Source organism: Nicotiana tabacum, chromosome 4, assembly GCF_000715075.1.
Source record: "Nicotiana tabacum cultivar K326 chromosome 4, ASM71507v2, whole genome shotgun sequence".
Taxonomy (NCBI): Eukaryota; Viridiplantae; Streptophyta; class Magnoliopsida; order Solanales; family Solanaceae; genus Nicotiana; species Nicotiana tabacum.
In genome coordinates, this window is record NC_134083.1 from 8,701,954 (window position 1) to 8,727,281 (window position 25,328).

The 25,328-nt window shown below is 36.6% G+C and overlaps 2 protein-coding genes and 1 pseudogene across 4 annotated transcripts; 2 read left to right on the top strand and 1 right to left on the bottom strand.

Moving 5' to 3' along the window:
- Window positions 1-9,348: 9,348 nt before the first annotated feature.
- LOC107800202 (protein PLANT CADMIUM RESISTANCE 8-like) lies at window positions 9,349-10,923 on the top strand. Its single transcript, XM_016623353.2, has 4 exons — window positions 9,349-9,647; window positions 10,002-10,073; window positions 10,160-10,372; window positions 10,632-10,923. Exons 1-4 carry the CDS (start codon window positions 9,485-9,487, stop codon window positions 10,712-10,714), a joined length of 531 nt encoding a protein of 176 aa, XP_016478839.1. The 5' UTR covers window positions 9,349-9,484; the 3' UTR covers window positions 10,715-10,923.
- Window positions 10,924-11,854: 931 nt separating this feature from the next.
- Window positions 11,855-19,141, top strand: LOC107800203 (putative CoA ligase CCL8). Of its 3 annotated transcripts, XM_075251350.1 has the most exons (18): window positions 12,262-12,401; window positions 12,577-12,670; window positions 13,135-13,304; window positions 13,507-13,680; window positions 13,962-14,145; window positions 14,247-14,335; window positions 14,937-15,005; window positions 15,143-15,196; window positions 15,300-15,407; window positions 15,887-15,985; window positions 16,176-16,268; window positions 16,374-16,451; window positions 16,617-16,721; window positions 16,875-16,965; window positions 17,618-17,691; window positions 17,833-18,012; window positions 18,367-18,420; window positions 18,728-19,141. In XM_075251350.1, the coding sequence occupies exons 3-18, from the start codon at window positions 13,155-13,157 to the stop codon at window positions 18,773-18,775; spliced, it is 1,650 nt and encodes a 549-aa protein (XP_075107451.1). In that variant the 5' UTR covers window positions 12,262-12,401; window positions 12,577-12,670; window positions 13,135-13,154; the 3' UTR covers window positions 18,776-19,141. The 3 variants fall into 3 exon arrangements, with proteins under 3 accessions (XP_075107449.1, XP_075107450.1, XP_075107451.1); XM_075251348.1 differs by lacking the exon at window positions 12,577-12,670 and having other exon boundaries at window positions 11,855-12,401; window positions 14,937-15,006; window positions 15,144-15,196; XM_075251349.1 differs by lacking the exons at window positions 12,577-12,670; window positions 13,507-13,680 and having other exon boundaries at window positions 12,094-12,401.
- A 939-nt stretch (window positions 19,142-20,080) lies between these two features.
- On the bottom strand, window positions 20,081-21,004 carry LOC107773714 (protein NRT1/ PTR FAMILY 1.2-like; annotated as a pseudogene).
- Window positions 21,005-25,328: the final 4,324 nt, after the last annotated feature.

A 25,328-nucleotide genomic window follows, 5' to 3' on the forward strand; every position in this document is an offset into this window, starting at 1 on the left:
GTGGGAAATCCTAAGGAGTGGTGGATTGATTCTGGAACCTCTCGCCATGTTTGTGCTGTTAGAGAAGCGTTTGCTACATATGCTCCTGTTGGACCCGAAGAGACGCTTTCTATGAGAAATTCTGCAACGGCCAAAATTGAAGGATGTGGGAAGATATTTCTGAAAATGACTTCTGGTAAGGTGGTGACTTTGAACAACGTCCTTCATGTTCCAGAGATTAGAAAGAACTAGGTTTCTGCTGGACTTCTTGTTAAGAACGGGTTTAAGTGTGTTTTTGTATCCGATAAGGCTGTAATAAGTAAGAATGAGATGTTTGTAGGAAAATGTTACCTCACTGAGGGCCTTTTCAAGCTGAATGTAATGGTTGTTGAGAACAATAATAAAATTTCAGCTTCTTCTTACTTCTTTGAGTCAAATGAATTATGGCATATACGTTTGGGTCATGTCAATTATAAAATCTTGCGGAAAATGATTAACTTGGAAGTATTGCCTATGTTTGAATGCGACAAATCAAAATGTCAAATATGTGTGGAATCTAAATATGTTAAATATCCTTATAAGTCAGTTGAAAGGAATTCAAATCCTTTAGACTTAATTCACACAGATATTTGCGATATGAAATCAATACCATCTCGCGGTGGAAAGAAGTATTTCATAACTTTTATTGACGACAATACTCGATATTGCTATGTTTACTTACTTAATAGTAATGATGAAGCAATAAACGCATTTAGGCAATACAAAAATGAAGTTGAAACGCAACTTAACAAGAAAATCAAAATGATAAAAAGTGATAGGGGTGGTGAATATGAATCTCATTTTGAAGAAATATGTTTAGAATATGGAATTATTTATCAAACAACGGCCCTTTACACGCCCCAATCCAATGGGATTGCGGAAAGAAAGAATCGTTCATTAAAGGATATGATGAACGCATTGTTGATAAGTTCTGGTTTGCCACAGAACTTGTGGGGGAAGCCGTTCTTACGGCTAACCGGATACTAAATCTAGTATCCCATAGCAAAACACAATCCATTCCATATGAAAAATGGAAAGGAAGGAAGCCCAACTTGAATTATTTTAAAGTGTGGGGGTGTTTGGCAAAAGTGCAAGTTCCAAAACCCAAAAGAGTAAAAATAGGACTGAAAACCGTTGATTGTGTTTTCATAGGATATGCGATCAATAGTAAAGCATATCGATTTCTGGTTCATAAATCAGAAAATCCGACATTCATAATATTATAATATTATGGTTATAGAATCAGATAATGTTGAGTTCTTTGAAAATATATATATCCGTATAAAAAGGAATGTGAGTCGATCTAAACGACCTCGGGAAGAAACAAAAGAAAGTACATTTAATCAGGAGGATCCAAGACGTAGTAAACGTCAAAGAACGTCTACTTCATTTGGACCAGATTTTGTGACTTTCTTATTGGAAAATGAGCCTCCAACATTTAAAGAAGCTCTGTCTTCTTCGGAATCATTGCCATCCAATGAGATTGACCTGGATTGCTCGTGTATTGACTCAATTTACTTATAGCACAAGCTATATTTGGTCGTGTATAATTCATGATATACATTAAGCATCCAAACACACGAGCATAATCCAATTCCGAAGAAGACATAGCTTCTTTAAATGTTCGAGGCTCATTTTCCAATAAGAAAGTCACAAAATCTGGTCCAAATGAAGTAGACGTTCTTTGACGTTTACTACGTCTTAGATCCTCCTAATTAAATGTACTTTCTTTTGTTTCTTCCCGAGGTCATTTAGATCCTTTACCAATCGACTCACATTCCTTTTTATACGGATATATATTTTTAAAGAACTCAGAATTATCTGATTCTATAACCATATTATTATGAATGTCGGAATTTTCTGATTTATAAACCAGAATCGATATGCTTTACTATTGATCGCATATCCTATGAAAACACAATCAACGGTTTTCGGTCCTATTTTTACTCTTTTGGGTTTAAGAACTTACACTTTTGCCAAACACCCCCACACTTTAAAATAATTCAAGTTGGGCTTCCTTCCTTTCCATTTTTCATATGGAATGGATTGTGTTTTGAGATGGGATACTCGATTTAGTATCCGGTTAGCGGTAAGAACGGCTTCCCCCCACAAGTTCTGTGGCAAACCAGAACTTATCAACAATGCGTTCATCATCTCCTTTAATGAACAATTCTTTCTTTCCGCAATCCCATTGGATTGGGGCGTGTAAAAGGCCGTTGTTTGATGAATAATTCCATATTCTAAGCATATTTCTTCACAAGGAGATTCATATTCACCACCCCTATCACTTCTTATCATTTTGATTTTCTTGTTAAGTTGCGTTTCAACTTCATTTTTGTATTGCATGAATGCGTCTATTGCTTCATCATTACTATTAAGTAAGTAAACATAGCAATATCGAGTACCGTCGTCAATAAAAGTTATGAAATACTTCTTTCCACCGCGAGATGGTATTGATTTCATGTCGCCAATATCTGTGTGAATTAAGTCTAAAGTATTTGAATTCTTTTCAACTGACTTATAAGGATGTTTAACATACTTAGATTCCACACATATTTGACATTTTGATTTGTCGCATTCAAACATAGGCAATACTTCCAAATTAATAATTTTTCGCAAGGTTTTATAATCGACATGACCCAAACGTATATGCCATAATTCATTTGACTCAAGTAAGTAAGTAAGAAGCTGGAATTTTATTATTATTCTCAACATCTATTACATTCAGCTTGAAAAGGCCCTCAGTGAGGTAACCTTTTCCTACAAACATCTCATTCTTACTTATTACAACCTTATCGGATACAAAAACACACTTAAACCCGTTCTTAACAAGAAGTCCAACATAGACTAAGTTCTTTCTAATCTCTGGAACATGAAGGACGTTGTTCAAAGCCACCATCTTACCAGAAGTCATTTTCAGAAATATCTTCCCACATCCTTCAATTTTGGCCGTTGCAGAATTTCCCATAGAAAACGTCTCTTCGGGTCCAACAAGAGCATATGTAGCAAACGCTTCTCTAACAGCACAAACATGGCGAGTGGCTCCAGAATCAATCCACCACTCCTTAGGATTTCCCACTAGGTTGCATTCAGAAAGCATAGCACACAAGTCATCAACATCTTCGTGCTTTTCAACCATGTTTGCTTGACCCTTCTTCTTGTCTTTCTTTGGAACACGATAATGTGCAGATCTGTGTCCAGCTTTTCCACAGCTGTAGCAATTTTCGTTGAACCGCTTCTTGCTTGGGTTGCTTTTCGGTCCAGAAGCCTTCTTTCTCTTTCTATTATTTTGAGGAGTATCCTCAACAATATTTGCTCCCATTATTGTTGAGTTTCCACGGCCTTTCTTTTCAGTAGCTTTGTTGTCCTTTTCGATTCTCAGCCGAACAATGAGATCTTCAAGGGACATCTCCTTGCGTTTGTGTTTCATGTAGTTTTTGAAGTCCTTCCACAAAGGAGACAACTTCTCAATCATCGCTGCAACTTGGAATGCTTCATTGATGACAAGACCTTCAATGAAAATTCTGTTAGTAAAAACAATATAATTAATACTTTTAGTATTACTTTGACTTATTTCTTCAGCAAGGAGATCGTGAATAATCACTTGTAATTCCTGGACTTGGGTATTAACAGACTTGCTATCTACCATTTTGTATACCAAAAATTTAGCGGCAACGAATTTCTTTAACCCGACATCTTCCGTTTTGTATTTCCTTTCAAGCGCTATCCACAGTTGTTTGACGTCTCCACATTAATATAGACGTTATACAGATCGTCCTCCAGTCCGTTAAGAATGTAATTCTTGCATAGAAAATCAGAATGCTTACACGCCTCAGTCACGAGAAAGCGTTCATTTTCTGGAGTTTCGTCGGGCAGAACAGGAACATCTTCCTTAATGAACTTCTGCAGACTTAAAGTCGTCAAGTAGAAGAACATCTTCTGCTGCCATCGCTTGAAATTAATCCCGAAAATTTTTTCGGGCTTTTCTGCCGGTGTTGTTCGGCTTGTCGATGCATTGGCAGTCACTATAGGAACAGTCTGGTTCCCGTTGTCATTCGTCATTTCTGTAAAAGAATGACACAAACAAACGTTAAAATCACGTAGATTTTAATCTCCAATGGAGTAGAAAACCACAAAGGTTTTAGTCTCCAGAACAGTGAGTATAATACAAATACAGAAAATTTTAAATTCCTTAAGCTTGATAATAAGCTTTTCTGTAAAATGGAGAAGATAAAATAACATATAAACAGAAATGTAAAAGAAACAGAATTTAATCCGAGCCCACTGAATTCACAGTGTTTTCTTAAGGAATTTAATCCCCTTCTAGTACCCAAGGTTGTGGATTATTTCCTCCCAGGATAGAACGAATTGCACACAGGTGTAGCGGTACTTCAAACCACAGTGTTTCAACGAACACAAAGATCGGTAGCAAATCACACTTACTGTTGCTTTCTTTGTAGTTAAAACAATGCAGAAGAAAGGAGGAGAACTCAGAAATTCGTATTTTTAAAAAAAAAATATATGAGAGAATGGAATGGTATTTATAGCCAATGTTGAGCTTAAACTGAAGAGGTGCGACTCTTCAAAACTGAAGAGGTGCAACTATTCAGAAGTGATGTTTGTGTAAAACGGGCATAATGTAAATGGCTTTTACAAAAACCGAAGGTCATATAATGTTCCGTTGGATTTAATATTAATTTTTCGTTTACAAGAAAAACGGATATTTAATAACATTTATGTTAATATTTACTATTAACAAATAAATTTGGTCCAAAAAATTAATCAATCAATCGATCATTTGACCAAATCCAAATCTGAAGCCCGAGCAAGCGACGACGACGCGAGGCTTGCCTTCTTCTTAACTCTTTAAGAGCTAGAAGAAGAGCAATTGTATATATACCCATCAAAACATTTTCCTCTTCCAATGGGACAATATCCCTTTGTCAGGGAGGGAAATTCAAATATTTTCAATTTCCCTCCATTTCCCATTCACCCTCTTTTAAGCTACATTTAAGCTTAAAAACCCAACAATCCCCCACATGAACGGGGAATGGCTATATCATGGAAATATGCATGAAAAACTGTGTGATTCGCAAGCAAGAATTAATTGCATCTGGATAAGTAGGTTTCCCTTTGAACATTCCGTAGTGAACTTATATCGGGTATACTCGGTCAATCGGTAGATTTGATATCTTTGAACCGTCAAACTTTGGTGTATACCTGGACAACCATAAGTCACACAACCAATCCTTAACCGTCTTTGGCTCTCATTGTTGTGTTTGTTTCAGCCATGAACACCGCCTGGTTTCATAAGTGCGTAGAGAACTGGCCTTACAAAATTCTCCTTGAAGCGGCTAACACTTCACACTTACATAGGTGATTCCTAAACGTGTCATCCCGTAGATACACTATTTGATATACCCCGTATCAAATTTAGAAATCATTAAAAAGCCTTAATGCTTTATCCTTGGTACTGAACATTGTCTCATTACGAGAATGGACCAAAATTTTAGTTGACAATGTTGAACCGTCATTAATGACTTTGTTTGATCTCCTTGAACCTAGATCTTGGGATCTCCAGTCTTCTAGGTAGAGTTACCTTCACAATGGCTTGTTCTCGGCCATAGTTCCATTCCCCTCGATGATTTCTCAACTACCTCTCTAGTTAGGCCTTTTGTAAGTGGATCCGACACATTATCGCTTGACTTTACATAGTCAATCGTGATAATTCCTCTAGAGAGTAATTGCCTAACGGTTTTATGTCTTCGTCGTATATGACGAGATTTACCGTTATACATCACGCTCCCAGCTCTTCCAATTGCCGCTTGACTATCATAATGTATGCATATTGGTGCCAACGGTTTGGGCCAAAATGGAATGTCTTCCAAGAAATTCCGGAGCCATTCAGCTTCTTCACCGGCTTTATCTAAGGCTATGAACTCAGCCTCCATTGTAGAGCGGGTAATACAAGTTTGCTTGGACGACTTCCAAGGTACCGCTCCTTCACCAATAGTGAATACATATCCACTTGTGGACTTAGAATCAGTTGAACCAGTGATCCGATTTGCATCACAGTATTCCTCAATCACTACATGATATTTACTGTAGTGCAAAGCAAAGTCCTGGGTATGTTCTAAATATCCCAAAACTTGTTTCATTGCCATCCAATGAGATTGACCTGGATTGCTCGTGTATCGACTCAATTTACTTATAGCACAAGCTATATCTGGTTGTGTACAATTCATGATATACATTAAGCATCCCAACACACGAGCATAATCCAATTGTGATATGCTTTGGCCTTTGTTCTTTGCTAATGCAAGATTCACGTCAATTGGAGTCTTTGCAACTTTAAACTCTAAGTGCTTGAATTTTTCAAGTACTGTCTTAATATAATGAGATTGTGACAATGCCAGACCTTGAGGAGTCTTATGGATCTTAATCCCAAGAATTAAATCAGCAACTCCCAAGTCCTTCATATCAAACTTGCTAGTTAGCATACACTTAGTCGCATTTATGTTGGCAATGTCATTACTCATTATCAGCATATCATCCACATATAAGCAAACAATGACTATGTGATTTGTAGTATTTTTAATGTACACACATTTATCACATTCATTTATCTTAAAACCATTTGACAACATTGTTTGGTCAAATTTCGCATGCCATTGTTTGGGTGCTTGTTTTAGTCCGTAAAGGGACTTAAGAAGTCTACATACCTTCTTTTCTTTACCTGGAACCACAAACCCTTCAGGTTGTTCCATGTAGATTTCTTCCTCCAAATCTCCATTTAAGAAGGCCGTCTTAACGTCTATTTGATGAATTTCAAGACCATAAACTGCAACTAATGCTACTAACATTCGTATGGATGTAATTCTTGTAACTGGAGAGTATGTATCAAAATAATCAAGACCTTCTCGTTGTCTATACCCTTTGACTACAAGTCTTGCCTTATATTTATCAATAGTGCCATCATCTTTCATTTTCCTCTTAAAAATCCATTTAGAACCCAAAGGTTTATTTCCAAGAGGAAGATCAACCAATTCCCATATATGGTTGTGTAATATGGATTCTGTTTCACTATTGACTGCCTCTTTCCAACAATGATTCCGAAGAAGACATAACTTCTTTAAATGTCCGAGGCTTATTTTCCAATAAGAAAGTCACAAAATCTGGTCCAAATGAAATAGACGTTCTTTGACGTTTACTACGTCTTGGATCCTCCTAATTAAATATACTTTCTTTTGTTTCTTCCGAAGTCGTTTAAATCATTCACCAATCGACTCACATTCCTTTTTATACGGATATATATTTTCAAAGAACTCAGCATTATCTGATTCTATAACCATATTATTATGAATGTCAGGATTTTCTGATTTATGAACCAGAAATCGATATGCTTTACTATTGATCGCATATCCTATGAAAACACAATCAAACGGTTTTCGGTCATATTTTTACTCTTTTGCCAAACACTCCCACACTTTAAAATAATTCAAGATTAGCTTCCTTCCTTTCCATTTTTCATATGGAATGGATTGTGTTTTGCTATGAGGTACTCGATTTAATATCCGGTTAGCCGTAAGAACGGCTCCCCCCCACAAGTTTTGTGACAAACCAGAACTTATCAACAATGCGTTCATCATCTCCTTTATTGAACGATTCTTTCTTTCCGCAATCCCATTGGATTGGGGCGTGTAAGGGGCCGTTGTTTGATGAATAATTCCATATTCTAAACATATTTCTTCAAAAGGAGATTCATATTCACCACCCCTATCACTTCTTATCATTTTGATTTTCTTGTTAAGTTGCGTTTCAACTTCATTTTTGTATTGCCTCAATGCGTCTATTGCTTCATCTTTACTATTAAGTAAGTAAATATAGCAATATCGAGTATTGTCGTCAATAAAAGTTATGAAATACTTCTTTCCACCGCGAGATGGTATTGATTTCATGTCGCAAATATCTGTGTGAATTAAGTCTAAAGGATTTGAATTTCTTTCAACTGACTTATAAGGATGTTTAACATACTTAGATTCCATACATATTTGACATTTTGATTTGTCGCATTCAAACATAGGCAATACTTCCAAATTAATCATTTTTCGCAAGGTTTTATAATTGACATGACCCAAACGTATATGCCATAATTCATTTGACTCAAGTAAGTAAGTAAGAAGCTGAAATTTTATTATTATTCTCAACAACCGTTACATTCAGCTTGAAAAGGCCCTTAGTGAGGTAACCTTTTCCTATTACAATCTTATCGGATACAAAAACACACTTAAACCCGTTCTTAACAAGAAGTCCAACAGAGACTAAGTTCTTTCTAATCTATGGGACATGAAGGACGTTGTTCAAAGTCACCACGTTACCAGAAGTCATTTTCAGAAATATCTTCCCACATCCTTCAATTTTGGCCGTTGCAGAATTTCCCATAGAAAGCGTCTCTTCGGGTCCAACAGGAGCATATGTAGCAAACGCTTCTCTAACAGCACAAACATGGCGAGTGACTCCAGAATCAATTCACCACTCCTTAGGATTTCCCACCAGGTTGCATTTCGGTCCAGAAGCCTTCTTCCTCTTTCTATTATTTTGAGGAGTATCCTCAACAATGTTTGCTCCCATTATTGTTGAGTTTCCACGGCCTTTCTTTTCAGCAGCTTTGTTGTCCTCTTCGATTCTCAACCTAACAATGAGATCTTCAAGGGACATCTCCTTGTGTTTGTGTTTCAAGTAGTTTTTGAAGTCCTTCCACAAAGGAGGCAACTTCTCAATCATCGCTGCAACTTGGAATGCTTCATTGATGACAAGACCTTCAATGAAAATTCCGTTAGTAAAAACAATATAATTAATACTTTTAGTATTAATTTGACTTATACCTTCAGCAAGGAGATCGTGAATAATCACTTGCAATTCCTGGACTTGGGTAATAACAAACTTGCTATCTACCATTTTGTAGTTCAAAAATTTAGCGGCAACAAATTTCTTTAATCGCAATACGGAGATTGAAGTTATTCACATTCACACTACGGTGTGTTAGAAAGAAGTTGAAAAAAGAATATAGTCGCAGCTTTCTTACCCATCTACAAATTACAAAATGAGCAAAACAAAGACAATTGACTTAATCATACCAATGACTTTGCAGTGTGCATTTACCCAGAAAAATCGGCTAGTTGCATGTGACCTTAGCCAACTGGGCTTCTTATAGTAGCATAGTTTTGATTTGAAGTCAATACATTGGAAATCCTTTTCCAACTCGGTGATTAGATAAAAGTCTAAATGGTAGTATAATTAAAGGGAGTGCCATTGACTATAGCGGATTTGAAGTGTCTAATCGATTAGTTTTTCAAAGTCTACGCAAGCTTTCTTCTTGCTTATCAAGTATATTGACCAAATCCTTCAAAATATATAAGGACCTCATTTCTCTTCTTCCTGCTCAGATTCCAAAGCTTAAGATACAATGGGTAGAATTGATTCCTCTAATGAAGTTGAAGATCCTCAGCCAGTGGCCGGTGCCTCGTATCCTGCAAAATATCAAGGAGCTGTACACACACCAACACCAACACTAACAGGAGCTCCGTGGAGCACTGGCTTATTTGATTGTCATTTGGACCAAACTAATGGTAAATTATTTACACTTTTTCTCCTTTAACATGTATATAATCTTAGTGTCAATCAAGTCTTACCCTGGAGTAGTGTATCACGTTAAACTTTCACTGTCAGAGGGTGTGATGGAATGATAAGGATTCCTCATTACTTAACCAGATGTCTCAGTTCGAGGCCTAGGAATATGGTCTGTTTGGTAGGAAGCGATAATTACTCCATAGTGGACTTTTAAGGCACGATTTTGGATTCGTCGGACCAATGAGTATCGGATGTCCGAAGGCTAAAGCTAAAAAAAAAAAAAAAAAAAAAAAATCAATCTCTCTTTATCTGGCGGAAGTAATAACGATATTAACATTCTTGTTTGTGTGCAGCTACTACGACAGCATTTTTACCTTGTTTGACGTTCGGGCAGATAGCTGAAGTTCAAGATGCAGGAGAAACGAGTAATTAAATCCTCTTAAAAATCCATTTGAATTCTGTTCAATTGCCTTGTAAAAGTGTATGTTAACTCTTTATGTTTTGGTTGCAGCGTGTCCATTGGGGACTTTCATATACCTCTTGATGATGCCTGCAGTTTGCTCTCAATGGGTTATGGGCTCCAACTATAGAACAAAACTGAGGCGAAGGTACAATCTGGTGGAAGCTCCCTATTCAGATGTTGTTTCTCACATCTTTTGTCCATGTTGTTCACTTTGTCAAGAGTTCAGAGAGCTTCAGATTAGGGGCCTTGATCCAGCTCTAGGTATGAAATCATCCTTAATATTATGGTTTTACTTAGTCACTGGCGAATCTAGGAACTAGAGTCAGTAAAGTCAGAATGAGTTTGGTATAACTATACGTATGCATTTTAGACGCTTTTGAGTATACATAATTCAAGTTAGAAATAATGGTTCAATTGAATCCACATAACTCGTCCTGGATTTGCTTATGTGCTTATTACAAGTAACATTTTAAAGAGAAGCAAACAATTTGCTGACATGTGTGTGTAAAACTTACTGCAGGTTGGAATGGCATACTTGCTCAGCAGCAGTATGGGAATCAGCAAATAAATCAAGCTCCCAAAGTACAATCCATGTCCAAGTAAATTGAAGACTGATTTGTTATTGTTTAATTTAAGTTTGTAATTTTATTTTTTCCTCATTGTTTCCAAATTCTATTCATGTTTGAAGTTTGCATCCTTTAATTCTAGCACTTTGCTATTGTAATATTTTTCCCATTTCAATCGGATTTTTGATTTTACTGAAAGAAATGCCTCTAGCCCCTATTCCTTGTTTTGGCAAACAAACTGTTAAATGTAGTTCGCCTACGGTCTTAAAATGTCCTAACAAGGCCTTTCAATTGTATCCCTTCTCCGAAAAATTATACGTTGTCCAGTTTCTTTTTTCTTAAATATTCACTAATTATTGAGCAAAAATATGACCTTTGGGCGTAACTATGAAAAGAATTACTCCATTGTTTATCTTTTCAATAAAATAGAACATGCAATAAAAACACGTCACCCTTCTTGCATTTTTAACGAAAAAGGGCAGCCCATCGCATTAAGCTCGATAGCGTGGGTCAGGAGAAAGCCGGACCACAAGGGTCATCTATTGTACGTAACCTTACCCTGCATTTATGTAAGAGACTGTTTTAACGGCTCGAACTCATGACCTCATGATATTTTTAACAAAAAGAATAAAAAAAAATTAGGTGCAAGTGCAACTATCTTCTCTTTCTATTTAATAAAATGAAGTATCTTTTACATAGTCAACAATGATTTTTTTATTAATTCCAGATGGATAAAATTCAGCAGCTCGTGCCTGCTAATTCTAATTGTAATAACTTGTCCATTAATTAGTCGAAGAACTACGTGGTAGTCGCCATAGGAAAAAAGGGAAATGACAAAATATGTTACTAGCGATTAGATATAGATTTAGTTGAAATATGTTTTTTTTTTTTTTTAAATTGTATTGAAAAATATTTTTTGAAGTTGAAGTTGTGTTTAGACTTTGGACATGAATTTTATTTGAAGAAAACTTAAAATTTTATGGATGAAAGAAAAAAATTCACCTATAAACTGTCTCAAATCAATTTTTTTGAAACTTAAAAAAAAAAAAAATTAATTATATTTTATGAATAAATAATATTTTTAAAAAGTTGATAAAAAAATAGCCAAAATCAATAGGCGAAGGGGAGTTTATCTCCCAAAAAAGGGTAAAATGGAAAAATAAAAATAGTAAGTGCTACCCTTTACCCAAATCCATATTTCTATGCTCCGAATACATTAAAGTACTTGGTTGTCTTGTTCGGAGTTCAAAACTTCAAATACCAGTTAACGGTATCGGGCAGCAACCATTTATAACCGGATAAACCCCCCGCCCCGCCTTTTGCTCTGTTTTCTTTTACGTCCAAAACATTTTGAGGTTTCTCCGATCATAACCCCAAACCCAACACTGCCGGCGGTAATGATTGAGACTAATGGAGGAAACAGAAAATATAGAGGGTCGCCACGTGCAGTAATGACAACCAAAACAGTTGGATGGCCATAAATTGATTACGTTTTTAACTCGTTTTTTGTTGGGGTTGTTGCTTGTAGTAATAAAACTTGCCAACTAAAAACATGAGCTCATTTAAGTTACTCAACCACTTTCTCACCCTCAGGTCGTCTACACCTCTGTTTTACGCTCCATTTCGCTTCACTTTGTGTCGCTCCTATACAGCTATTCGACATTGTTTTTCTTCTCATAAAAACCCTATTTTTCTCTCCTCCCAATCTCGGTTATTCTCTTCTGGTAAGTTTATCGAAACTTGTCGATTTGAGTTCGTCTTTTCTGTGTTTGCTTCTGTGTGCGTATAGATTATCTTAGCCATGTATATGCTATCACCCGATCAAAATGGAGATTCTTCAACTGTATGATTTGGTGATTGAAATTTATTGACATTTTTGGGGGTTGGAAAATGGTTTAGGGACCAGAACTCTGAAATTTTCTGAAACTGGCGGAGTGGAATTCAATGAGATTGATTTTCTTGCCGTGTGGTATGGCATTGTTTATCAATTAAGGTTAGACTTTGCTCAAGCAATCTTAGCAACTGAGTTTTATTAGTATTAATTAGTAGTACGAAATGACTAATTTTGCAAACTAGTAAATGAATCAGAAACATGGAAAGAAAAAATAGTACGTATTGGCTCCTTTCAAAATTTAATGTATTTGATTGGCTCTTTTACTCCCATGAAATTCTTTGAAGATAATATATCTAGTGTATAAGGTTAGACTTTTTTGATTTGTTTTTGTTTCCCTTTCTATTTGATCTCTTAAATGCGTTTGATGGCAAGTTGCATCTGGAACAATCTTCTGTATTCTTGGTGTACTTTTTGTATTGTTTGCTGATTATCACACGCAAAGGTACAGTATTGATCCAGGATCGTGCTGCATATCTCCTGTTCTTTTGTGCTTCAAAAAGTTAGAGATGGCTGATACTGATGAAAATTTAGATAATTTTCGTTTGCCTACTTTCATATTACAGCTTCAAATATTAGTATCTATATGGAGCTGGTTAAAGAAGTTGCCAGCAAGGGACCTGAGTCCCAGGAGAATATTGCAATACGAGCTGATGAGAAGAGCTATACTTACCTTCAACTGATATCATCTGCAAGGAGGACATCAAATTTGTTAAGCAACCTAGATCTTAAAATTGTGAGTTTTCACATATTAACTCCAAAATAATTTAAAGTTGCATCTGTCTTCCTTTGGTTATAACTTGAATGGAGAATGCTTTCTAGTTTGTCAAGACACTGTTTTTTTTCTCCTGTTTACATTGTTCTTCCAATTTCGTAGCCATCTAGATATTTGTCCTTTCCTGCATTGCGTTACTATTCAAATGCTTCCACCTTTTTAGGGCAATGGCATAAAAAGAAATGTGGATCTTGATGGAGCAAGAGTAGGAATTGTAGCCAAACCCTGTGCTGAGTTTGTTGCTGGAATACTAGGGACTTGGCTAAGTGGAGGTGTTGCAGTCCCTCTTGCGTTAAGTTACCCGGAAACCGAACTGCTACATGTGATGAACGACTCGGTTTGTCCATGAATCTTCTTTCTGTCATTGCTGCTCAGCTTTTCCATGACTCACGAGATATTTGAGATACATAGACGATGATGTGTTACCCTTTCTCATACTTAACATAAATAATATAGCTTGCATTTGTCTTCTGGTTATTCTTCTAACCTCATACAATTAGGTCATCTTCAATCAGGTTGAATATTTCCTTCCACTGCATCTACCAGAACACAAGGTCCTGGCCACTTATTCTCTTGTTTCATGATTTACAAAAATCCTTGTACAAATTTGATCTGTAGGACATCTCCGTAATTCTGAGTACTGAAGACCACCAAGAACTTATGAACACAATTGCAGTTAAAACTGGTGCCTGTTTGTCTCTTATTCCTCCTATTCCTGATGCCGATTTATCGACCAAGCATGACCCTCCAAAAGATATGGTGTCTGATGGTCCTAGAAATTTGCCAGAAATGACAAACTGTGGTGAGATAAAGGAACTGTTATGTGTCTTTTGATAGGGTTGTTTATTTCTGCATTGAGATTGTTAGAGCTCATCAACAATCCTTTTTAATGTTACCTTGCAGGTGAGGATCCAGCTATGATCTTGTACACCAGTGGTACAACAGGGAAACCAAAAGGAGTAGTCCATACACACAAAGGAATTTTAGCTCAGGTTCTTGTCTGTTCAAGATTTAATGTTCTGTATTCTGGTCCTATTAGGAAGTTGTGATAAAGACGACTTTTAAGTTGTTTCTGCCTGGTTGTTTCTTATTAACTTACCTGCTGGGAGATGATACTTTATGTTGGAAATGGTTTGACTATGGATATATTTAATATGCTTCATTCATCTGCTTCTCTGTTACATTTTGCTTTCATGTTCTGTTGGCAACTTGATATGCTATAAATTAAGGCCCAGTAGATGCCATGCCTACCAGAGAGCTTGGTCGTGGCTGGTAAATTACACAATTTGCTTTGAATTTTCTTGATCTTCTGTAGTTAGAGAATTTCTATCTAATCTATCAATTCTTAGGATCAGATATTCTGATTATACTTGTGTCAGTGCATCTATTGCTGAGAGATGATACCACCTAGGATTAAATATGATGAAGAGTTTATGATCTCTCTGACTTGCATAACTAATCTTTTCTTTTCAACCGTCAGTAATTTGGGAGGTTGAAGGTTCTCTTGATTGGAAGTTATTAGTTACTAGAAAGTCAACCTTATGGATCTCAGATTTCTGGAAGTTAACTATTTCCGTCTTTATACTGTTTCAGATTCAAATTTTAGCAGAGGCATGGGAGTACATGTCCAAGGACCAATTTCTGCACTGTTTGCCACTTCATCATATCCTCAGCTGCATTATTTTTTTCTCGGATATGTTATGTTGGTGTTTCATTCCTTTGCATTGTTATTTATCTAATGGGATATAAATAATGTGATGGAAAGTCTTATATTTTTCTGATCCTTAACTTGTACCTTACATGTGCATGGGCTCTTCAATGCATTACTTGCCCCTCTTTATGCTGGTTCCACGGTAATTACTAAAAGAGAGTTCACAACATCAAACTTGTTTCTCCAGCAGCATATGTGCCGTTTGGACAGGATTTTCATGCTACTGCATCTGCTTTTCTTTTAAGGTCGACTTTATGCCAAAATTCAGTGTGAGGGGGATTTGGCAGAAATGGCGTGAATCTTATCCTACAGATGGGACTAAAACTGATAATGCTATAACAGTGTTCACTGGAGTAAGTCGTTCTTTTACTCAATATAGTTCCGTTGAAAAAAAAAAATGAAATATGGTTGCCACGAGTTGGCATATTACTTATCTGGTACATTGTTTATACATGAGCTTTCGTTCTTAAGCTTGCCAGGGAAGATCATTCACTAACGAGTTTCCTTAGTTGCTTGCCATGTGCTTGAACCAGAATAGCATGCCATCGTCTCCTTTTCCTCCTTCCTCGATGTGGAGACTTTTACAATAAAACCTCTATGTAATGTCAGATCTCCAAAGTGTTCATGATTTTATGGTCATAGCTTGGAGCCTAGGATACATTTTATATACTTGGCTAGGATTCACTAACACCATGGTGTCTACTAACAGCTTTCATTTTTCACAACCACCTTCCCTCCCCATACGGCACGCACGCCAAACCCCCTTTTATGATATGTAATTTAGGTTGTTTGTTTTTGTTTTACTTTATTCTAAAATTCTCTCATCAAATAGGTTCCTACTATGTATACACGATTAATACAAGGTTATGAAGCAATGGATCCAGAACTGAAAGCAGCCTCTGCTTCAGCAGCAAGGCACTTGCGTCTTATGGTAAGAAACTTGGTTCCCCTCGGCCGTTAAGTATTTGGATAGACCATACAAAACAGAATTAGGACCCTATCGTGTGTGATGAATAGAATCTTTGTTAGAATTGCCCTTTGTTATTTATTGAAATTTCAGAATGTAATTCCACTGTATTCCAATTCTTGGAAATGACTGAATAATTGGTTTGTGTTTCCAGATGTGTGGCTCCTCTGCACTTCCTTTGCCCGTCATGCAGCAGTGGGAAACAATTACAGGTCATCGGCTATTAGAACGTTATGGCATGACAGAGGTATTTGTTTTCTTCATAGTCACTTAATTTGATCTGGTGGCGGCTCACTACTTTATTGCTCGTTAATTCATTTCCATCTTTATGTGAACGGCCAATTGTGTCTAGTTTGTGATGGCAATATCTAATCCCATTAAAGGCAAACGCAAAGGAGGTACTGTTGGCAAACCCTTTTCTGGTGTCCAGGTTGGTGAATTCTTTCTTTTATGGTATTCAACATCTAACATATTGCTTCACCAAAGTTCATATACAGTCTGTGAATTCTGTGAATGGTGTTATCCAACTTCTTATTGTTGTAACTGCTGTGGTTAATTAACTTCAAATATTCTGTCATTTACTGGTTTCTGATAGGCCAAGATCCTTTTGGATGATGAGAGTGGTAGTGATAAAACAGGAGTAGGGGAGCTTTGCATTAAGAGCCCTTCATTGTTCAATGAATATTGGAGACTACCTGAGGTAATCACCATACATTCAGTAGTACCATCCCCAACCATTTCCTGTTTTGGTATTCTTTTCTGCACCAAACAGCCTTTTTTCTTAAGAAATTGATGACCTCTAACATCATTTTTTGGTCTTTGAAAATCTCTTGCCCATCTGGTGAATTTCTAGGTAACCAAGCAATCATTTACTGATGATGGGTTCTTCAAGACTGGAGATGCTGTTACAGTGGATGAAGATGGATATTACATCATTTTGGGACGTAAGTTTATCTAGATATTCTTTGTATGGTAATTTGTTTGAATTGGATATTGTATAATTTTTCAGTACCAATCGATATTATGTCTATCATCTGCCATTATGATTTCATCATTTGAATGAGGTTATGGCAGCTTTTGGGAAAGCGTATTCTTGCCTCTATCCCTTTCCAAATCTCTTACCGAGGATAATTCTTTCCATGACTGCTTTCTCAAAGCAGCTGAGCTTAAAATCTAACACCTAGTTTCTTTGATTTGGTAATATCTAGTAATTGAAGATTGTCTCAAACTGGAAAAGTATGCTTCCATGCACCTTGTAGAATTTCCACTAAGTCTTTTAGAAATTACAACGCTCTGATAGTTTCTTCATTTTCTAATTGTGTAAAAGTGATAAAAAAAAATATAACTGAGAAACCCCCGAGAGCCAGTGAGGTCTTTCAGAGAGTTATATCTTCAAATATACAGCCGATTCTTCCATTAGAAATGTCTTTGAAGATGATAGACTTTTTAGCAAAATGGAAGCATTAAGCTATATAACAGTTTGATGTTTATCAACCAGTTTATTTTCCAATCCTTAAAGCATCGACATAATAATGTCTTTCGCTTATTGAACTGTATCTATTTGAGGAAAAAATGTTCATTGTTTTCTTTTTTCAGGGACCAATGCTGATATTATGAAGGTCGGTGGATACAAGTTATCAGCATTGGAAATTGAAGCAGTACTGTTGGAGGTAGTCTTTTGTCCATCTACAATATAAACTGCTCTTTGAAATTTCCTTTCATTAGATTTTTTTCCTCGGAAACGTCTGTCTGAAAAATAGATTCTGACTGCCAACATATTTATTCGGAGTTAACACATTTCCTTTCCACAGCATCCAGCTATTTCAGAATGCTGTGTGTTAGGATTACCTGACAAAGACTATGGTGAAGTGGTGTGTGCAATTGTTATTCCTGACCCCGAGCTCAAAAGAAAGCGAGACGAGGAATTAAAACCTGCGCTAAGTTTGCAAGAACTTTCAGATTGGGCAAAAGAGAGACTTGCCCCTTATAAGGTATTTCTCCTTGTTTTGGAAGTACACTCCCCCTGAGCTTAAAAATTACTCGTCCATATTTTAGGTAAAGGAATTTAACACAAAATCCTTATGCAAGAACTCGTCGTATCTTAGACACATAATTGCCCTTGTTTGGGAAGTGTTAGTGACATAGATCAAAAAGAGAGGAGAATGATTGAAATTACATAGCCTAGGGATAAGGAATATGTGCTCTTATTCTGTTCATAATGTTTTACTATTACTTGGGACAAAAAAGTATTGTTTTGTGATTTGGTTCTTTTGCAAGATAATGCAGCATACGAGTACCAAGATATGCATGCTAAACTAATTCTTTCCATTAAACCTATGTTACAGATACCTAGTCGTCTGTTTGTGTGGGACTCATTGCCTCGCAATGCTATGGGGAAGGTGAGTTGTTCCTAACCTTGCTAACCTCCAAACCTGATGCATGCACTAAACCAATAAGTGCGTGACACATGTCTTTTTCATAAACATTATCACTTACTTATAGTTAATTAATGAAGTATATAATATTATCTCAATTTATCACTTAACTTTGGTAAATTAACATAATTCATGCACCTAAGTTTTTTCCGTTGAAAGAACATTGGTTCGCCATTATCTTGCTTATATTTGTGTGCATTCACAAGTTCCTAGCTTTAAGAAACTCATTTCAGGTCTGTGCTCTCATGTCCCCTTTTCTCCGTTATTGTAGGTAAACAAAAAGGAGCTGAAGAGAAAGCTAGCTGATGATCCAAAATAAGTTTAAAGGTCTGCTTAGAGGAATAAATGTGCGCTAGGACGGAGGTAAATTATCAGTCAGCGGTCAGCCGCAATCCGCATATCTTCTTCCTGTATTTATTGCTCTCGGGCACTACAGGGGAAGACTCAATTCTCACTCAAATTCTTTTATCTTTCTTTGTAATATCAATTGTCCAGATATGAGAGTAGATTGGAGTACCGTTCTGCACAAAATTGTAGTCATAATGTATATGATTCTTCAATTAGGAAAGCGATACATGTATGCAGTGTAGAATTAGTTGATCCATGGACCTTACCAGTTTTCTCTCTTTGTATTTCCTGGGACGTATAGGCATACACTCAGTCAAAATTTCAGCTTCTCTCTTCAGTTGTGTCTTCTGTTTGTTCCTGAAAAGATGCATTGTACTCCTCTTCAACAGGGACTGATGCAATAATACGTATAAAGAAAAAGAACATATACAGAGAGACCCCCACAAAATTATTGGACTGAAGCAAAATTAATAGTCTTTGCGTCCAAGAAACAACAACTAGGCAAAACGACAGAGATCTCCATATTTTCCTTTTGTCTTCACTTATCTTTAATATTCTTGTCCATTCGTTTTCTTCATATCCTTTTCATCTTTCGACCAACCCAATGAAACGTATGAAAGGGAGCTAATTGATGAGGTTCTCATCTTTGTCTCTTCTAGGTATTTACCCCCTGATTGTGGTCTAAGTTTCAGTGTTTGCCTAAAATTATTATCAATAGTATAATTTAAGCCGTATGTTACCCAAGTATAAACGAGAAAAAAAAAATGAAATCAACTCAACCATTATATGCAGCAAGCTTTCATACTTCAGTTGTTGATCAAACCCTTTTTAGATTTTTATTTTCATTTTTTGTTATTTTGGATTTTACGTCCTCAATATTTTCCCCTGGTAAGAGAGATCAATGAAAAAACGAGGCAAAGTTACAGTATAACAGACTAACTAATAATCTAAACGCATTTTGGTAATATATGATTCTGTATAAATACTATGTATACACTAAATAATACTTCATCCGGTTCATTTTAAGAAATTTATCTTTTAGCACTAATTAACAATAAAATTGACCATATTAACCTTAATTTGCTCATTGGAAATATAACAAGCTACTCTTATGCTCGTTACTCCAAGGACAACTTTGGCAAGAAGAAGTTAATTCCTTCTTGATATCCGAAAATATCAAATATTGTCCAAAAAATCACTTAATGTGGACCGGAGGGAGTAGCAACTAGCCTAATGCGAATTCAATTCAGGTCTAGACACATTCTCCTGTGGCATCTCAATTCTCATCATCACTACCCTCTAACATTCTCTTGCTGATATCAACGTCAACTGTTAGTCCATATGCTCAGCTACAAACCATAAAATACACCAGATTAAAAGCTGTCATAATAGCAAGAAGCCAGTAGTAATTCTCATAATGACCCTTGTTGATATTGCTTGAAATCCAACTTTCTTCCCCTTCTCCTTTAGTAAGTTTATCCACAATACTAAAGATCACGCTTGCTAACAGATTTGCCACGGCCGATCCTAGTCCAAAAAGAGCAGATGCAAGACTTGACATATTCTTTGGCAGCTCAGAGTAATAGAACTCCGTTTGGCCAATTGCAATGAATGCCTTAGCTATACCATTTAAACTATGTTGTATAATGAGCCACATTGCGGACATTGCCACCAATCTGTTGGGGTTGTTCAACAGCCCTTGGCTTATTGCTCTTCTTCGTCGAACATGTTCCACAATACCAGAGACTAACATGGACATGCAAGAGATGAATATGCCAATTCCTATTCTTTCTATAGGTCTAAGCCTTACTTGTCTTCCTTTGATTTTAGATGCCAATGGAATGAGCACGCGGTCATAGATAAGAATCCAAATTGTTAATGCAATCATCATAAACATCTCGAATGAGCCAGCTGGTATTTCAATTCCTTTAGTTAAATATCTGTCCATAGACAGAGCTTGTAGAAAAGGGAATGAACTTTGGCTGAGGTTTATTGATATCATGATCCCCGTCGACCACAATGGCATGATTTTAATGAGCGCTTTTAGCTCCTCGACTTGGTCTATCGTGCAAAGTTTCCACGGGTTGACTGCAACTCCATTTGGCTTAACATCTTCAGGGCTCTTAATGATGCAAGCTTTGTTTAAGAACCTAGAAAAGAAAAAAAGCATGAATTGCCACGCTGTTGCAGATTTACAGGCCTGCCCTACATGAAACAACCTGAAGGGTTTGTGGTTCCAGGTAAAGAAAAGAAGGTATGTAGACTTGTTAAGTCTCTTTACGGACTAAAACAAGCACCCAAACAATGGCATGCGAAATTTGACCAAACAATGTTGTCAAATGGTTTTAAGATAAATGAATGTGATAAATGTGTGTACATTAAAAATGTTCCAAATCACATATTCATTATTTGCCTATATGTGGATGATATGCTGATAATGAGTAATGACATTGCCAACATAAATGCTACTAAGCGTATGCTCAATAGTAAGTTTGATATGAAAGACTTGGGAGTTGCTGATTTAATTCTGGGAATTAAGATCCATAAGACTCCTCAAGGTCTGGCATTGTCACAATCTCATTATATTAAGACAGTACTTGAAAAATTCAAGCACTTGGGCTTTAAAGTTGCAAAGACTCCAATTGACGTAAATCTTGCATTAGCAAAGAACAAAGGCCAAAGCATATCACAATTGGATTATGCTCGTGTGTTGGGATGCTTAATGTATATTATGAATTGTACACGACTAGATATAGCTTGTGCTATAAGTAAACTGAGTCGATATACGAGCAATCCAGGCCAATCTCAGTGGATGGCAACGAAACGAGTTTTGGGATATTTAGAACATACCCAGAACTTTGAATTGCACTACAGTAATTTTCCTGCGGTGATTGAGGGATACTGTGATGCAAATTAGATCACCGGTTTAACTGAGTCTAAGTCCACGAGTGGATATGTATTCACTATTGGTGGAGGAGCGGTATCTTGGAAGTCGTCCAAACAAACATGTATTGCCCGCTCTACAATGGAGGCTGAATTCATAGCCTTAGATAAAGCCGGTGAAGAAGCTGAATAGCTCCGGAATTTCTTGGAAGACATTCCATTTTGGCCCAAACCGTTGGCACCAATATGCATACATTGTGATAGTCAAGCGGCAATTGGAAGGGCTGGGAGCGTTATGTATAACGGTAAATCTCGTCATATACGACGAAGACATAAAATCGTTAGGCAATTACTCTCTAGAGGAATTATCACGATTGACTATGTAAAGTCAAGTGATAATGTGTCGGATTCACTTACAAAAGGCCTAACTAGAGAGGTAGTTGAGAAATCATCAAGGGGAATGGGGCTATGGTCGAGAACAAGTCATTGTGGCGGTAACTCTACCTAGAAGACTGGAGATCCCAAGATCTAGGTTCAAGGAGATCAAACAAAGTCATTAATGACGGTTCAACATTGTCAAATAAAATTTTAGTCCGTTCTCGTGATGAGACAATGTTCAGTACCAAGGATAAAGCATTAAGGCTTTTTAATGATTTCTAAATTTGATACGGGGTATATCAAATAGTGTATCTACAGGATGACACGTTTAGGAATCATCTATGTAAGTGTGAAGTGTTAGCCGCTTCAAGTAGAACTTTGTAAGGCCAGTTCTCTACGCACTTATGAAACCAGGCGGTGTTCATGGCTGAAACGAACACAACAATGAGAACCAAAGACGGTTAATGGTTGATTGTGTGATTTATGGTTGTCTAGGTATACACCAAAGATCGACGGTTCAAAGATATCAAATCTACCGATTGACCGAGTATATCCGACATAAGTTTACTACGGAAAGTTCAAAGGGAAACCTACTTATCCAGATGCAATTAATCCTTACTTGTAAATTACACAGTTTTTCCATGCATACTTTCGTGATATAGCCATTCCCCATTCATGTGGGGGATTGTTGAGGTTTTATTTTTAAGATGAAATATTCTTAAAATGAGGGTGAATGGGAAATGAAGAAAAAATAAAATTTTGAGTAAAATTTTAAGTTTCCCCCTCTTGACAATGAAACATTATCCCATATTGGAAGAGGAAGACTTTTTTGGTGGGTATATATATAATTGCTCTTCTTTTAGCTCTTAAAGAGTTAAGAAGAAAGCAAGCCTCGCGCCATCGTCGTCGTCGCTCGCTCGGCTCGGCTACGGCTACGGCTTCGGGTTCGGGTTCGGGTTCGGGTTTGGATTTGGATTTGGATTTGGTCAAATGATCGATTGACCAGGCGGTGTTCATGGCTAAAACGAACACAACAATGAGAACCAAAGACGGTTAATGGTTGATTGTGTGACTTATGGTTGTCTAGGTATACACCAAAGATCGACGGTTCAAAGATATCAAATCTACCGATTGATCGAGTATATCCGACATAAGTTTACTATGGAAAGTTCAAAGGGAAACCTACTTATCCAGATGCAATTAATCCTTACTTGTAAATCACACAGTTTTTCCATGCATACTTCCGTGATATAGCCATTCCCCATTCATGTGGGGGATTGTTGAGGTTTTATTTTTAAGATGAAATATTCTTAAAATGAGGGTGAATGGGAAATGGAGAAAAAAATGAAATTTTGAATAAAATTTTAAGTTTCCCCCTCTTGACAATGAGACATTGTCCCATATTGGAAGAGGAAGACTTTTTTGGTGGGTATATATATAATTGCTCTTCTTGTAGCTCTTAAAGAGTTAAGAAGAAAGCAAGCCTCGCGCCGTCGTCGTCGTCGCTCGCTCGGCTCGGCTTCGGCTACGGCTACGGCTACGGCTACGGGTTCGGGTTCGTTAACCAAATTTATTTGTTAATAGTAAATATTAACGTAAGATTATCCGTATTTATAACGGATATTTTTCAATCCGTGTATTGACCATTTGGCAGCCGCCTAATACTCTTCCTACCATGAATATTCCTTAAGGAAACACTGTGAATTCAGAGGGCTTGAATTTATTACTGTTTCATAACGTTAACTTATATTTTGCAGAATTATTATTTACAAATACAGTAATATTGGCGGGGCATGAGGGAAATGCAAGTGTTGTTGTGGTGGCAGTTGATGCCCATGGTTGTTGCTTCAAGCCTTTGGTTCTCGGATTCAATCCGTTGGGCACCCGATCATTGCTAAAGCTATTAAAATTTCACATATTAAAAACAATCTGTTTAAAAAATGGTGGGTGAATGGCTGCTGCTGTCATTGATGTGATTTTGTCCGTTTTCGGTCAAGCTTGCATGGTTTTCCCCAAAATGTCACACACCGTTAAGAGATCTCTATACCTTATATTTAGGCTCTCAATCTTTTCAGCTATCAATATGAGACTTTGTTCGCACACCCAACACAATAATTAATAGGAGTACTATTTAATTTTGTTCAAAAATGTCATTCGCAGTTTTTTGACTTTTCTTAGCCTGGGGGTGGTAAAATGTGAAATACACTAATTCAGAATGGTGCAAGCTTTTCTTTGATTTCCTAGTGCATTTAGACAAAGAGATGAAGTTTCTTTAAACAAAAACTAAAACATTTGTAGCAACAAATAGGATAGTAAGGTAAGTAGTTTTCATCAAAAGTTTATATACTGCATTGGATCCTCCAACTGCAATAAGCGGAACCTTATATTATTTTGTCGGGATAATTAAATAAGAGACGTACTGCAGTAGTAGTAAGAATCAGTGGCACTTTCTTCAAAAAAAAATTAATTCCATTAACTTGGCGTAGGCATTTAAATTTTATCTAATTTAAATTGATAAAATATTTTGGACTATATTTTAAATTCAAGATATATCGGTCCAAATAAATATTATGGGCTAATATAATTAAATTAATTATTTAAGTCCAATAAATATTGACTGGGCTAGTCCATTTAATTGGGCTACAAATGATTAGCCCACCTTATTAGGTCCAAGATGTCATCTTCCTAGAGGCCTAGTGCCACGTGTCAAATGGCGTGGCACGCCAAGTCAAATGGAATGGCCAATAGGATCATGCCACGTGTCAAAATGACAAGGCATGTCAAGTCACGTTAAAATGCTAATGAAATCGTGCCATGTGTGTAAGTGACATGTTCTGGCCAATCAAATGCGGTCATGTCACACTTCAATTTGATTGGTCGGAAAGAGTTTGTTCTTATCACAACTCCTCACTTCCACAACTATAAATAGGGGTCTTCATAACCCAGAAAAGGGACCAGAAGTTATAACAAGAAGCAAGATGGAGCTCGTGGTTCAAACGCTGCGGATTTCTCTAAAAGCTACAAGCATTCACGTGTTCTAAGGATTAAAAGATCAAGACGAAGATTCAAGAACAAGCTGCAAGCCCTTGGATTAAAAATACGTCAAGATCAAGATCAAGATTCAAGTACTTGGATTAAAATAAAATAAAATTCAAGATAAAGCTCAAAGGCTCTTTTATTTACTATTGAAAAGTAGAATTACTGGATTCATAGAGATTGTACACTCATAATATTTGAAATAAAATACTACGATTGTTGCGATA

Coding starts and splice junctions, on each gene's coding strand:
- LOC107800202 (XM_016623353.2), top strand. CDS start 9,485: ATGGGTAGAATTGATTCCTCTAATGAAGTTGAAGATCCTCAGCCAGTG. Junction 10,074..10,159: donor TCAAGATGCAGGAGAAACGA/GTAATTAAATCC, acceptor TTTTGGTTGCAG/CGTGTCCATTGGGGACTTTC. Junction 10,373..10,631: donor GGGCCTTGATCCAGCTCTAG/GTATGAAATCAT, acceptor AACTTACTGCAG/GTTGGAATGGCATACTTGCT.
- LOC107800203 (XM_075251348.1), top strand. CDS start 12,230: ATGAGCTCATTTAAGTTACTCAACCACTTTCTCACCCTCAGGTCGTCT. Junction 15,197..15,299: donor CTCTTTATGCTGGTTCCACG/GTAATTACTAAA, acceptor TTTTCTTTTAAG/GTCGACTTTATGCCAAAATT. Junction 17,692..17,832: donor TTGAAGCAGTACTGTTGGAG/GTAGTCTTTTGT, acceptor TCCTTTCCACAG/CATCCAGCTATTTCAGAATG.